General features: G+C 38.8%; 2 protein-coding genes across 3 annotated transcripts in view; one reads left to right on the top strand and one right to left on the bottom strand.

The window, feature by feature from the left end:
• hnf4b (hepatic nuclear factor 4, beta) overlaps window positions 1–13978 on the top strand; it is a 457854-nt gene that overhangs the window by 202957 nt on the left and 240919 nt on the right. The gene's annotated exons all lie outside the window — the stretch shown is intronic.
• The window catches only part of ap1g1 (adaptor related protein complex 1 subunit gamma 1), a 29623-nt gene continuing 16445 nt past the window's right edge, over window positions 801–13978 (bottom strand). Inside the window, exons 7-23 of one of the 2 annotated variants that reach the window (XM_084405780.1) lie at window positions 13823–13918; window positions 13225–13305; window positions 13037–13135; window positions 10286–10341; window positions 9944–10057; window positions 9718–9858; window positions 9207–9261; window positions 7308–7430; window positions 6562–6651; window positions 6350–6474; window positions 6121–6225; window positions 5848–5989; window positions 5086–5212; window positions 4024–4125; window positions 3783–3943; window positions 2720–2818; window positions 801–1655 (exon numbers count right to left, since the gene is read on the bottom strand). In XM_084405780.1, the coding sequence (XP_084261906.1) occupies window positions 1560–1655; window positions 2720–2818; window positions 3783–3943; window positions 4024–4125; window positions 5086–5212; window positions 5848–5989; window positions 6121–6225; window positions 6350–6474; window positions 6562–6651; window positions 7308–7430; window positions 9207–9261; window positions 9718–9858; window positions 9944–10057; window positions 10286–10341; window positions 13037–13135; window positions 13225–13305; window positions 13823–13918 (1812 nt within the window). In that variant the 3' untranslated portion in view covers window positions 801–1559. Of the gene's footprint in view, window positions 1662–2719; window positions 2819–3782; window positions 3944–4023; window positions 4126–5085; window positions 5213–5847; window positions 5990–6120; window positions 6226–6349; window positions 6475–6561; window positions 6652–7307; window positions 7431–9206; window positions 9262–9717; window positions 9859–9943; window positions 10058–10285; window positions 10342–13036; window positions 13136–13224; window positions 13306–13822; window positions 13919–13978 lie in introns of both variants that reach the window. The other variant, XM_084405779.1, reaches the window with a different exon arrangement.

Raw genomic sequence — 13978 nt, 5'->3', positions numbered from 1 at the left:
CAGCAAAAAAAAAAAAAAAAAAAAAAAAAAAGTCCTCTACTCTTCAAACATCGCGTTCTAGCTCTTCCTGTAACGATAGCCGCTCATCTCGCAGACGTCTGAGGGTTTTCTTTTAACCGTTTATGACAAAGGCACATTGCTTCAAATCAGGCAATAATTCTGAACTTCAAATCACTGCAGAAAGTCAACAAAAAGAAAACAAACAAAAAGTCCATTCAGTGCATATAACTACATTCAGGAAGGCCTTATATTCATAGTCTATATTTACAGCATCTATGCTGACCATAACTTTCTTATACGTCGCAGGGCCTCTATTTGTGTTAATTTACTGAAAAAAAAAATAATAATAATCAAATTGAATTTTAAGATCACGCTGTCCAACTACATTTTTAATAGGATCCAATCTTTAAGGATTGTGCTAAAATCAAACTTCTTTAGTGTAGGCTATTTTCAATCTATATAAATGCATTTCAATATTTAAAAAAAAAAAACAATATAACGATACAAGAACACACCATCTGTGATGAGTAGAGGCAAACAAACTAACTATATGCCAAATTAAGGGTTTTGGGGGAAATGAGTCCAGCTTTGATGATGCATAACTACTGGGTGATGTAATGCATACAGACAGTAACAAGCAACACTCTCAAAACTCTCAATCTTCTCATCCACTAAACAACTCCAGTTTACCTCGAATGGAAACGCTCCAGTTTCATTGTCAAGGACAAAAAGCTGTCCTGCTTAAAAAGAATAAATCACGACTCACGTGATGAAGGTTAAGCACTTCTGGACAGATCTGTTAGTGTGAACGTTGTTTCCAGAGCATTCATCTGGTATACTTTATTATAGGACATTAGATCAACCTTACACGAAAATTAAGAAATGCCATGTACAATGAACGATAATTTAAGGCGCCATCACAACCCATTTTCCTCTTGATTCTGAAATGCTTAAGGTGCAAATGTTCAGACTTTGCAATTTATTCAGTATGTTTTTTTGTTTGTTTTTTCTCCTTAAAATAAACCAAACCCATTAACAAGATTAAAAACATGGAAAATTCAAACAAAACAGACAAATCAAACAAGCAGCTCCTTTGTATAGTGGCCACGAGTGACGTTTTTTCCCCCCAGTGTACGGGCCCTGGGCGGCAGGGTGAGCCGGAGTGTGGGACGAGTGCACTACAGTGAGAGGATAAGTGAGAGTGCACAACGTTAAGTGCAAGTGTGAGAGAATGGACATTTTGCACTAATCCCGAAGCAGAGAGAAAGGACAGACGGGCAAAAAAAACAAAATGAAAAGATATGCATTCAGATATTTGTGATTTTTCTTCATCATTGTCGCTGTAATCGTCATCATCATTAGTCTTCATACCATCAACTCTTGACTGTGTCAGGAAGATTCCACTGCTTCCCATGCAACCCCAGGGCAGCGATCTGTGGTGATGTCACGGGGGATCATTTGGGAATGGGGAGGGGACATCTTTCCCATAGTTCCCTTGCTGGGGGGGGGGGGGGGGTGGGGGTTGGGGGGGGTCCTTTAAGATTGAGAAGGGTAGCAAATCACTGCCAGGACTGAGGGGGGAAATTGTTGACCTCGGCCAGGTCTTGTACAGGAGAGCCTTTGTGAGTGTATGTCAGCTTGATCCGCATTCGCAACTGTTGCTAAAACAAAAGAGGAAGTCAGGCACATGCGGAAGCAGATGTGTGCAATTCTATAACATGTAAATGTCAGTCACAGAATTATATGGGCTGGGACCTAATTTATTTTTCCTGATAAAAATTGAGACCTTCAGGTTTGCTGTGCTTTTTGTATTATATATGACTATATAATAATAGCCTAATAATAATAAAAATTGTTTATTACTAAATAAAAACAAAATTAAAATAAGAAATATTATTATTGTAATTTCACTGTAAAATTAAATCAAGTATTTAAAAAAACCTAACTGTATTTTACAGTACTAATATTTCTTCATTTACACAGTCTTTGCAATTTGATAACTGCGTGATTTCGGTTTTATTCCGATAAATCATGCAGTCCTGGGAAAAACATTGACTTCAGCACAACTAGCCTGATCAGATTGTTCTCACACATTTGATTTCAAACCAACGTCTCACTGGCTGATTTTTCACCATTAACCTTCATTTACATAGTTGCTGGACAGAGGGAGGCCGTTAACATTGATCAAAACTTTTTCTCTGTAAATGCAAAACCACATGTGCTGTTGTGGTGGTTGTGTTGCAGTGTTTTTCTAGGGTGCTCCTAGACTTATGACACAGCCTAGAAGGAACAATTACACATTCACAGGGTAAAGTCACTCCATGAATTCGAATTCAGTTTTGATTGTTTGCACAGAACTCGTAATCTTATATAGCCAATTCATGACAGGGAATCTGAGAAAAATGACTAATCAAGGGTGAGATTTCAGAAAAACAATTGGTAGGTGTGACACCCTTGACCTGATTTGAATCAGCTAGTGAGACGCCACCTTAAACCATCAAAGTCACTGAGATGTGACATTTCCTCCTATTCTTAAACCAAGATAAATAATGGCTGCCACAGGCTTTTTAAAGCAAACTTTCAACTTCAGGGTACAATTATTTACTTTTACTCAACACTGATCAGACTTCTGAAGCTGTTTCAGGACAAATGACTGATCTCTGAAGAGCTACTGCAATAGGAAGCAAAGCGTGGCCTGGGCTCACAGCAATGTTTTTACCTTTTGTGGGTTGAGAACCCTGATGACCTGCGTGACGCTTCCCTGGTTGACTGCAGGAACTACATTACTGCTGGGGGACAGAAGCTGCAGCTGGAATGTCTAAAAACACAAACAAACGTTTAAGTATTTGGCTGAAGCAAAAATTACCAACATATGGTTGCACAACTATATTCCAATATTATAAGGAATTTGGTCATATTCTGACTGAATGCATCACTTTCAAGCATTAACCTGACTGCAGGGCATATGCATATGCTTTTTTCCATCCCCATGCTTGGGATGGCCCTACGCATCACCAATCCCATACAATCTCAACAGGGCTTTTCACACTGCGCTTAACCCGGTGTCATTCTAAGCCCTGCTTTTAACCCCAAGAAAGTTCACACTTTTATTTTAGAAGTGGGGTTAGCACCACTTTTTACCCGGGGTTAAGAAAACCTGAGTGAATTAAGACTTTTTGTTACTCCATTTAAGATATTTAAAGGTGCAGTAAGCAATTTCTGAGAAACACTGTTGAAAATTTAAATCAACACGTAAAAGTATTTTGTGAATATTTGCTAGATGTTTGTTTTGTGTGCTAAAAAAAAAAAAAAAAGTCCTAGCTATATAAATAGGTGGGAAAAAAACCCGAAGTGGATCGACAGTAGAGGGCGTATACTCTCATAATGGGGAAAGAGTGTGTGAGTGAGTGGGACATTTGTAGAAAGAGATGGCTAAAACATTACCAAAGAAGAAAAGGTCAGAGGACTATAACTGGAAGAAGGGTTACAATCAGACAAGAGAGATGCAGGATGGCCTGAAAACAGACGACGAGGTTTCTTTGTTTCTGCTCTATCCGTGAGTAACATTGTTTTTTGCCATGTTTCACAGACCAAAGATATGCTGTTGCATCAAAGCTGATTTATCCATACTTGTGTGAGCTATCTGATGCGGAAGCTGTTAGTGTTTGCCTGTGTTGCATAGCATGTTCACTATTTTTAGGATTTTGAGTAATTATCTGGGTTACCCAACTAGGGTTCTCTATAAACAGTACAACTAGAGGGGGGGGAAAAAACGAACAAACCTTTGGTACTGCAGCCTGGAACACAAAGTCTGTCATGTCAGCCTCGGTGGAGTTGGTGGCGTGGATGGTGATAACTGCAATATTGGGATTGGGGTTGGCCCTCTCGAATGTGAACTCAATTTTCAGACCATTTTTGTTGTACGCCGTCATCGGCGGAATGCCTGCAAGAGAGAAACGGATATGATAATTGCATTGCCCTATTTTGCATTAATTATGATGATGAAATTTAATGTAAGCTCACCCGCTGCAATGTCATTGAAAAGGGGCTGCGAAGAGAGACCATCCAAAAGGAAAGGGGGCTGGGACATGGGTACAGAGGGAGCAGGGGTGGGGGTTGGACCACCTAAGGAGTGAGAAGGAACACAAAAAGTGTGAGTTTCACCCAAAAATAAAAATTACTGGTGAAGGAAAAGTCATTTGGGTTTGGACCAAATTGAGGATGAGTAAATTACTAGGGCAGATACAGTAAAAAAAATATTTTTGTGTGTAAAATCTCAAATAAATCTACACAGAGAACCCTGACAGTTGGTATATAATAATATTAAAGGTTAAAATTAACAACTATTTGTATACACATTTAAATAGCAAAAAAAGAGGCAGTTTTTCTAATAATAGGTTTATAATAATAAAATAGTTGTATTACTTTTTTTGAAATATAAACATTTAAACAGTGGCTGCAAAAAATATTTCATGACAGATTAATTCAAACATACATGATTAAATATTAAAGAACAGGTTAAATAAAAATATAATGAATATGTAATACATTGCAAATATTTAGCACAACACTCCTCTCTGGAGTTTGTTTTTCTGCAGCTGAAACACGGATTGAGGCATGATACATTCTGATGTTTCACTGTATCTTTCAACACACCTTCTGATGTTCATTCATGTTTATTTCATGCTTTAACTAGCAGTAGAGAGGAAGAGATGATCGGTTCACATTATTGTTTGAATTTCGTACTATAATTGACAGAATTTGTAAGCTGAGAATGTGTTTTATATAAGAAGTAACAAAGCTTATTGTGCTTAACTGGATGGGAGGCGCGCTACAAATAAAGTTTAGAAAAGTTTTGTTCACACATCACCTGAAACCAGCATAGACTAAAATATCAATGCTTGTAATTTAGGAACTGATATCAGTTCATCAAAATGAGAATAGAGCCCTATAAATAAGACATTTTTATTTTTGGGTGAACTGCTACTTCAAGGACTAAATGACAACACTGTAAAGTCAGTGCTCTAAACATGGAGAGACAGGAATGGCAGGATGTGAATTTGGTAGAGAACAGCAGAAGTGTACCTGTCAGAGAAAGGTCGCCCAGCAGGTCCAGCAGTTCTCCTCCAGCTGATGCAGGCTTTGTGGGAACAGTTGTTTGGATAACAGGTACCACATCATTACCTCCGAGTAGATCTAATAAATCATTTGCCTGAAAAACAGGAAACGGACCATTAGCTTAAATATTTCACAATGGCTACATATCCCTCTTTATCTGCTCAACCATACCCGAGAGATTTTTTTATTATTCTAGTACAGAGGTTCTCAACCCATTGCTAATGGCTCCACCGGGCTACGCATTTTGGATATCTCTCTTATCTAGCACACATGATTCATCTCATCAGATCGTTACTGGAGCACTCAGTGAACTGAACTGCCACTGTGTTTGAATTGCCGAACAGCAGCATGAGGAATGAATTAAATGAAGAATGTACTTATTACCCGTAGATGAGGTAAACTATATGGACAAAAGTATTGGGACACCTGACCATTACACCAACAGGGACTTTAATGACATCGCATTCTAAATGCATGGACATTAATTTGGTGTGTCCAAAAAAAAAAAAAAATCTAATCTGGCAACCCCTTATCTCCCATGGCATAGTGAAATAGCCAATAAATTGTGTGTCATGTATACTGGTTTTTCAGTATCTACTCGTTTGACATTGTTTTTGCTTGTGTATGAGGTAAGTACACAGATTCAAAGGCTGAGTACGCTGTCAGATTATTGAGTGGCCTAAAATGTGCATTGGGTTGGATTGATAAACCTTGCTCTAGAAAACTCACCTGACTGGCTGGTTGAGTGATGCTGGGCAGGTGTTTTGTGTCCAGTATGGTTGATTCTGTCTCCCCATTGGTCTGCACGATCTCTGCTGGGCCGTTAGAGGCCGTTTTCTCCATGATAGGCATTCGCTCTAGTAATGCAGGTCTTCATGGGAAAGATAAAGAGATGGGGTGAGGACAAGAAACAAGAGCTAGGGGTGAACCATCAAATATAAAAAGTGACTGGCTGCTGAAATTGAGACAAACATGAGTCTGGAACTGTCAGTGATCTTTTACCTCATGTGATCATATTTTTTGAAAAGTGCATTATATTCCACAGCTCTCTGCTGCAGCTCCACGTCTATGCTGCTGCCATATATTGATACCACTTTTTTGATTCGACTGCAGGGCAAAATGAAAATAAATGGAAGATCATTGCCTCATCCGTTTGGGGACACAAACTCATTTCAAGAAAATATATCCCTGTATCAAAAGTCTGAGTCTGAGTCAGAACAAGTATGCCTACTTCACACTGCTGAAACGGGTGGATAGCTTCATGATAGCAGTCAGGGAATAACCTCTCGTTACAGGGGTGGACAAGTTAGAAACGAGGAGACCTTCTAAAACATCCAGTACCTCATCTTCAGAAACCTTTTAGATGAAATCAGAATGATACAATTGTTCTGCCGTTAAGATAACTGTGCATGTGTAGTTTAAAGTGCCCATGGAGACATTTACCTGAATAGGTTCCTCTTCCTCACACTGGCCCGAGACCAAAAGGTCTCCATATTCTCCTATGCACCAGGATGCCACCTGTACTAGAGGTTGCTATAGGAAGAAAAGTTTGAATTAGTTCACACAGACATAATTCTGTTGTCACTTAATCATACAATTGTCATTCCAAACCTGTATGACTTAAATTCTGTGTAAACCTTTTCTTCTGTATGCGTGTTTCACAGAAGTAACACCAAAGATCCACGTATGTACAGCTGGCTAATTAGAGTTCTGTAAACCAAGTCTGTATAAAAGGTGTTTATTGTGTCTGAACTAGTTTGGAGGATGGCACTGAAGATCAAGGCATTGCTGCAAGTGCTCTCAGGTGAGAGTGCATAGAGAGCATCTTTAGAGAGCATCATATTTTTGCTGAGATTGACGAAAGGCTGTGCAGAAAGCCCTTATATTAAGATGGTTTGGCCATGTTTTATGAAAATGACTACATGTTGTGAATTAGGCAAAAAAAATCCACTCCTATGCGTACAAACACAAAATGGTCCATAGTGAATGAGGCTCAAAGTCAAAATGAGGCCTGATGCTTTCAAGCTTAAAAATGGTTTACATTTCACTCTGTTGGTCATACAAAGCTACTGTATGACTTCAGAATAATTTAGGCACACAAGTTGCATAATCTTCTCGGTCATTATATTCACTTTGAAATTACCAATTAAAAGTCAAATGAAAAAAAACAGTGTTAAGATGATTCTAACCTGAGAGATGTCATCCAGGAGGGCTTTGTAGAGTCTCTGTACAGTGTAGGCATGCATCTCTACACTATTCGTAATGAGCTGAATGAGGTTGGGCACAGAGTCATCCCGGACGTAACTCCCTGCCTATAAAAGCAGACACAAACAAGGGTATCAATTCACTTTGCCACCAAGAGGGAGCCGTTTCATACATTTCCACCTCAGAAAATGTGGTTCTGGACCTGAACAAATGGCCTTCAAAACAAACTTCAGGCCAGAGGGCAGGATAATTTCTGTAACAAATAACTGCAACTCAATCAGGAAAGACTGCTGCAAAACTAGACCGAATTAAATTATAGTGGATGTTAAAATGTCCTCAAAGATATTGTGTGTGTTTACTTGTGGGCAGGTTGTGTCATAATTTTTCTCAAGTAAAACTGATTCTGAAAGAGGTCTGCAGCTTCCCCGGCCAAGCACTGGCTTCAGCATGAGTATCGAAATCATTTTGGTGGAAAAAGGGTATCACACGACACACACAAGTCAAAAACACATTACCAAGGCTAAGATTAAGTATAGTAACCAAGGCTATTCAGCGATAACAAGATTATTCTTTACAGCAGTCAATATCATCAGCAGCACTGTTAAAAAAAAAAAGTCTATTCAACAGCATACTTTAAAGTCGGCAATTAATGAAAATTCACCCTATTTTCCAAATGCGTGTTATAGATGTTATTTGAATGATTCCTCCGTTCATGTTTAATTTTTTTTTACCAGACTTTTTTGTAAAAATGTCATCTTGCTGTCATTGCGACAGACCTTTTTCTTGTTTTTCTTTTCAGAAAGTCCCCTTTCTGCAGTTGTACTTTTTTTAATAATCTATTTCGCTTAAAGGATACATCACAATAAAGGAAAAAAGGCCTATCGATATTTCCATTACATCGCAACTTTAAATTTACAGTAGGGCTGCACGATTTGGGGAAAATGTCATATTGCGATAATAGAGGTCAATATTGCGATTGCGATATAATAAACGGTTTCATGAGTCAACTTGCTTGGTTCTCAAGGAAAATAAATGCACACACAGATTAGTGATAATCTGCCTAAAGAAAAAAGTTCTTTAGTCAAGAACAGTGAGTGTTTTTCTCTGTTCCCTTTGTTCTTTGATTAACTTTAGCGACAGATATAATTATTGGCTACTGTGTACTGTCCCTTTAAGACCAGCCGCTGCTGTCAGAGACGCGGATCTCACACGCGCCTCATTCTCTCACGAGTCACAACTCTTCACGTTCATCGTAAGACTACTCTTGTGTTATGAAGATACTCGACAAAAAGACATTTTGGCATAATTGTGTGTGTTATTGTTCGTTCAAGCTCGAAAGAGAACTGTATTCTTGCATGCTGTTTTGTGCGCACGCACGATATTAGCGCGAGTCTTTGTGTGTCACAGTCAGGACATTTACAGGCAGCGCGTTCATTTAGGCATATATGTGTGTTGTTCGTTCTACCGCGAAAGAGAACTTGATACTGGCGCGCGTCTATCTGTGGGTACACGACCCACACGGTGTGTGTGTCAGGAGGACATTCACTGACAGCGCGTTCTTTTTTGTCTTATCGCGCATGAATGGTTTAAAAGCATTTGCGTGAATAAGAGCGGGATCATGTAACACTATAGCCAAAGGATGCCAAAAATTAACAGATGCTGCGTTAATTGCGTTAACAGCGCTAATTTGTTTATTTAATATAAAATCGCAGCATTTTGCGTCATATAATCGTGTAGGCTTGACATCGCGATTGCGATACGATTAATCGTGCAGCACTAATTTACATTAAGTGGTAAACTGAAATATCCATGAATGTGATCTAGTTTAATAATAAGAGTAAATTCAAGCAGAATATAGTGTACAGAAAATGAGAGATATTTACCGTTGTCAAAACCCTCATAATGGTGTCTATGTGCCATCTTTTGGATGGCGCATACCTGCAACAAACAAGTGTTAGTCATTTCTGCAAGCCAGTAGACTAAAGCTCACAGACTAAAATATTAAATCAAGTCACTAAAGCAAAAAGAATAAGTAAAACCCTTTAAACACTCTTAACCAAACTCCTTTTAGTACTGTCAGATAAAAAGTGTCAACAGAGTCAACTTCTGCCGATGGATCACTCATTTTATCATCACACAGTCATGAGTCACTCCGCAAGTCACTTGAACAACTCAAGAAAACCTCTTTGCTTTTCAAGGGCTTGGTTATTGAATTTGATTGGATCCACTTAACTAAGCTTTTATAATATTTAAAAACCTCTAAACAACAGTCTTCAGACTTTTAAAAGGGCTACAAGGACGCGCAACACGACTGCTGCGAATCCACTCTCTCAATATGGGAAATGTTGGCACTTCCTCTCAAATGATTTACGTTTTCACAATAAACAGCCTTACTTCTCAGCAGCCAGAAAGATCCCTGATGCGCAGTCTGCTTTGAAATCAGGGTCACAGGAGTCCAGGAAATACAGAAGTTCTTTCATCATGCCCCGGATGTTGTTGCCGTTGACCAGGGCAAAGCTCAGCTCCATTGCACGCCTGTGGAAGGACAAGTGTAAGCAGCAGGACTCATCCACTTAAGCCATAACTGATATAAAATCCATACAGCCTGCACATAATTTACCGTTTAATGGACACATCAAGGTCTTTCAAGCAGTCCACAATAGTGCTTCGATGTCTCTGCACAGCATTGTGATCAGTCTGCACGGTCTTCAGTAGAGATGTCAATGCCACATATCTGATCAGGGAGAGTAATAACGTCAAAGCCCTATCATTTTGCCAATCGAGTCTAGTGAGGACAGCACATGAAATTAGCTTTTTCAGTCCACAATAAAGCTGTATAGTCAGAGACAATGAGATCATCAATGCAACAATCAGACGATGGATCACTCAATATCTTCATCACGGAACAGCAATTTTGGAATATCACACTTTGGTCAAAAGTCACAGACAAAACAAAACATACCTGATGTTTTTGTCATTGTTGAGAAGAAAACGACCCAGAATGTTAATTGCTAAAACCTGTAATGAAATAAACAAAAGAATTTAACAATTTTCTGCAGATACCAGGGCTCCAGACTGCATTTTGTGACCCCTTTTCTTGCTGGTGTGAGTAAATTTTGCACTGGTGCAACCACTACGTTTCCCAACTGATAAGAGCTGCCATTTCTGTTGCATATGGAAAAACATCAAACGAAAACAAAACACGCTTCTCGTTCGAGATGTGCAGCACGGACAGTTTATCAGCTCGGACTAATATTAGACAGCGCAGTACTGATGGGAAGTTCAGATCATTTTACTGGCTCTTTGAGTCTCGTTCAGCAAAATGAACAAATCTTTTTTCCCAAGTCATTTCGTTAATTTCAGCAGAATATAATAGAAATGTAACATGTTCATAGCCAAATTCCACCAACACATCACATTTAGAATAAGAAAATTCTATAATGCAGCCAAGGCCAAATTATGAGAAACAATAATTCATTGCTTAGCTGGGGCCGATCCTCATCACGCAACACTGTTACACAGCGCTGGGAGATCCAGTGAGAACAGGGTTTCCCCAGGTTTGATCACCCCAAATTTAAGACTTTTTTAAGACTTTTTTAAGACCACTTTAATGAAAATTAAGACCTACATCGCACCCATTATGCAGTCGTAAAACACCAGATCAAATCCCAATAATGACTATTACTAACAAATGTTTTAATTAAAAATACATTTATTATTAAAAAAAAACTCATTCAACAACACACTGCAAAGTGATGTTTTTGGTAAATATCAAACATTCATAACAATAAACAGATAAACTAATTTTACAAATCGTCTTAGTAAAGTTTATCAGCATTCAAATTGCTTCAACCACTGCTTCAGAGGGGTAGACAGGTAAGAGAGATATAGATAGTAGGGGTGTAACGGTTCACAAAATTCACGGTTCGGTTCAATACGATACACTTGTGTCACGGTTTGGTACGTTTTCGATACAGCAAAAATAAATAAATGCCAGATACATTTCTTTTTTATTATTATTATTTAATTTTTATTAAAACTAACACACTTTGACCAATGATGGAGCTATAATAGACTCTTCTTAGGAGCATAAACAAAACAGCACCTTGGAAAAAAAATGAAATGTAACCTAATATTGTAGTAGTTATAAACAAAGGTCTATTTTTAGTTCAGATTAAAATTTGAGGGCAGCAATTGTATTCAAAATGTCAAAATAAAACCAACGTAATGTTACTTGAAAGCATTATAGCCTAATATTCCTGCCAGACTTCCATGGTTGCAGTTAATGTTACTACAGTAAATCCATGGTGAATGTTGCTGATCTGTGGACGCTCGATAGTTCATTCATGGCACAATGTTTCTTCCTGGCTTCCACGCGCTGTTTGATCCGTTAATAACGGAGAAATGTGAATGTTTCTCACTAGATCTCACAGCGATGTTATTACTTCTGTGGCGAATTCAAATGATTTATTTACTGGATCTCTTATTACCGCTGCTGTGTAACAGTGTCGCTTGATCAAGATCGCTCGCGCTGCACTGGTCCAAACTGATAAGCGGTCCTTCAACCACACAATAACGAAGAGCCCAGTTTCGTTCCGCTTACATTACGTTTGCACATTTGATGATGGACAATGTTGTGGTCGCGCCGGCGTCTCTTACATTATGAGCGCGCTTGCCACGCGCAACGCGCCTACATTTGAAATAATTAAATTTTGGTCGGCAGGAAAAATGGTCCAACGAACCGTTCTGTTTGAAAATGCGTACACCGAACCGAACGACACTTCCCCATGATGTCTCTCCTCTCGACTGATTGATTAGAATGTTGTTCCATTGCCGCCGGCGCGAAAACCCAAACTATTGTTTGAGACGTTCTCTGACGTTACACTAAACCCTGTTGAATTTTTTGAATAAATAGGCTAGTATAATGAAATTTAAGACCTTCATTAAAAAAATTAAGACTTGGACAACGGAATTTAAGACTTTTTAAGGCCTTAATTTAGGAACATGACATTTAAGACCTTTTTAAGACTTTTAAGACCCCGCGGCTACCCTGGAGAAAGCATTTGAATGACATCACTGCAAGATTTAGTGAGAAGCACTTGAATTTGGCGCAGAATTCTCCGGTATAAACAATTTCAGATCAAATAAGTGTTGACGTGGAAACCAGGAGAAACATTGTGCCATGAACAAACAAGTTACAGACGGCTTTTCAGTCCACAAATCACCAATTATTCACCATGGGTTTAATGTAGTAACTCTGACTGTAAACATGGTATTGTGGCAGAAATAGTTGAATGTTTTTACATTATTCATTTAAAGGTTTGTACAACCTTTTGAAGGTGATATTCAAGCATTTTTCAAGGACTGTCAAGTGCTTCACACTTTTTCCCAGTTCTTTTTAATGCGATAACCCAATTTTTTGCATTTCAACTCAAGCACATTGCTTTACTGTCAAAAATGCATTTCCAAGAAGTAAACGCAATATTATTAGTTACTGCAAAACAATAGTCATGTTATGAATAATTTACATTTATGATTAAAAATCCCCCCACCCCCCCACCCCAGGCGCTACCGAATCAGGAGCTGGTGCCACCGTCTGTAGAACTTAGTGTCACCAGTGACGCTGCTCTGAAATGTTAGTCTGGAGCCCTGAGACACCCTTTGAATATCAAGACATTTTGACAATCCACTCAGATTTCTGAGCAGCACTCACCCTTAGTCCACTCTCTGATTTGATGTCCATAATAGTAAGAACAGTTTCGTAGAGGATAGCATTGCCTACATTTTTACTCGTCTCTGTGTTCGTTGCAACCTATTAAAAAATAATTTGATGGGAAATCATTTAAAAGGTAGAAAGGAAAAGGTATGTGGTTATAAAGTGGATCTAAACATACTGCTTACCTGTGCAAGAATGTCATTCATAGCTTCACTAGAATCATCATCACCCTTTCCCAGAATTCTCAGTAGCCTCAATATCCGCACCTTAAAAATGCCAAGAGACACAAAGTGAACCATTTGCTTTAGCGTATAAAGAACAGATATCACCTCAATTGTAAAAACTTACTGAAGGACCACTCTAAAAAGCAATTTTGTGGATCTGACCAAACAAAGGACTTGAGATACATTACAGACTGTAATTCACATCAATGGCAACATTAAAGGTGTTTTAAGAGATTCCTATTACATGACATATCACTGAAACTGTCATGTCTCGGTGACTACCCTAGGTTCTGTAAATGGGGTTCAGCTAATCAGAAAACTTACAGGCACTTTCTTCCAGTCAATTATTCTGCATGTTCATAGATCCATATAAGGGAAGCAGGAAGTTGAGAGCCAAGTCATGGGAGTGTGCAATTTCCTCTAAACTGTCTTTGCAGGGCGGGGTTTTAGAACGAGGGGGCGTGTCAAATTGTAATTCTGCCAGAAGTTCCAGAACAGCCGATATCACTTACGGCACTTTTAAACACAGCAACATAGACAGGAGATGATGTGTCTTTACCTGCAGGAAAGGGTCACTGATGCCGGACACATCATGCTCAGGGGAGTAGCCTGACATGATCAGATTCTTCAGGATTCTTACAAGTTGTGGAACCAGCTAGAAAAAGAAAACAGTGGGAGAAAAAAGGGTCACAGCAGGGTCATTGAGATTTTAAAA

This window comes from Rutilus rutilus, assembly GCF_951802725.1.
Source record: "Rutilus rutilus genome assembly, chromosome: 3".
NCBI lineage: Eukaryota > Metazoa > Chordata > Actinopteri > Cypriniformes > Leuciscidae > Rutilus > Rutilus rutilus.
This window is presented reverse-complemented; position numbering and strand designations above follow the sequence as displayed.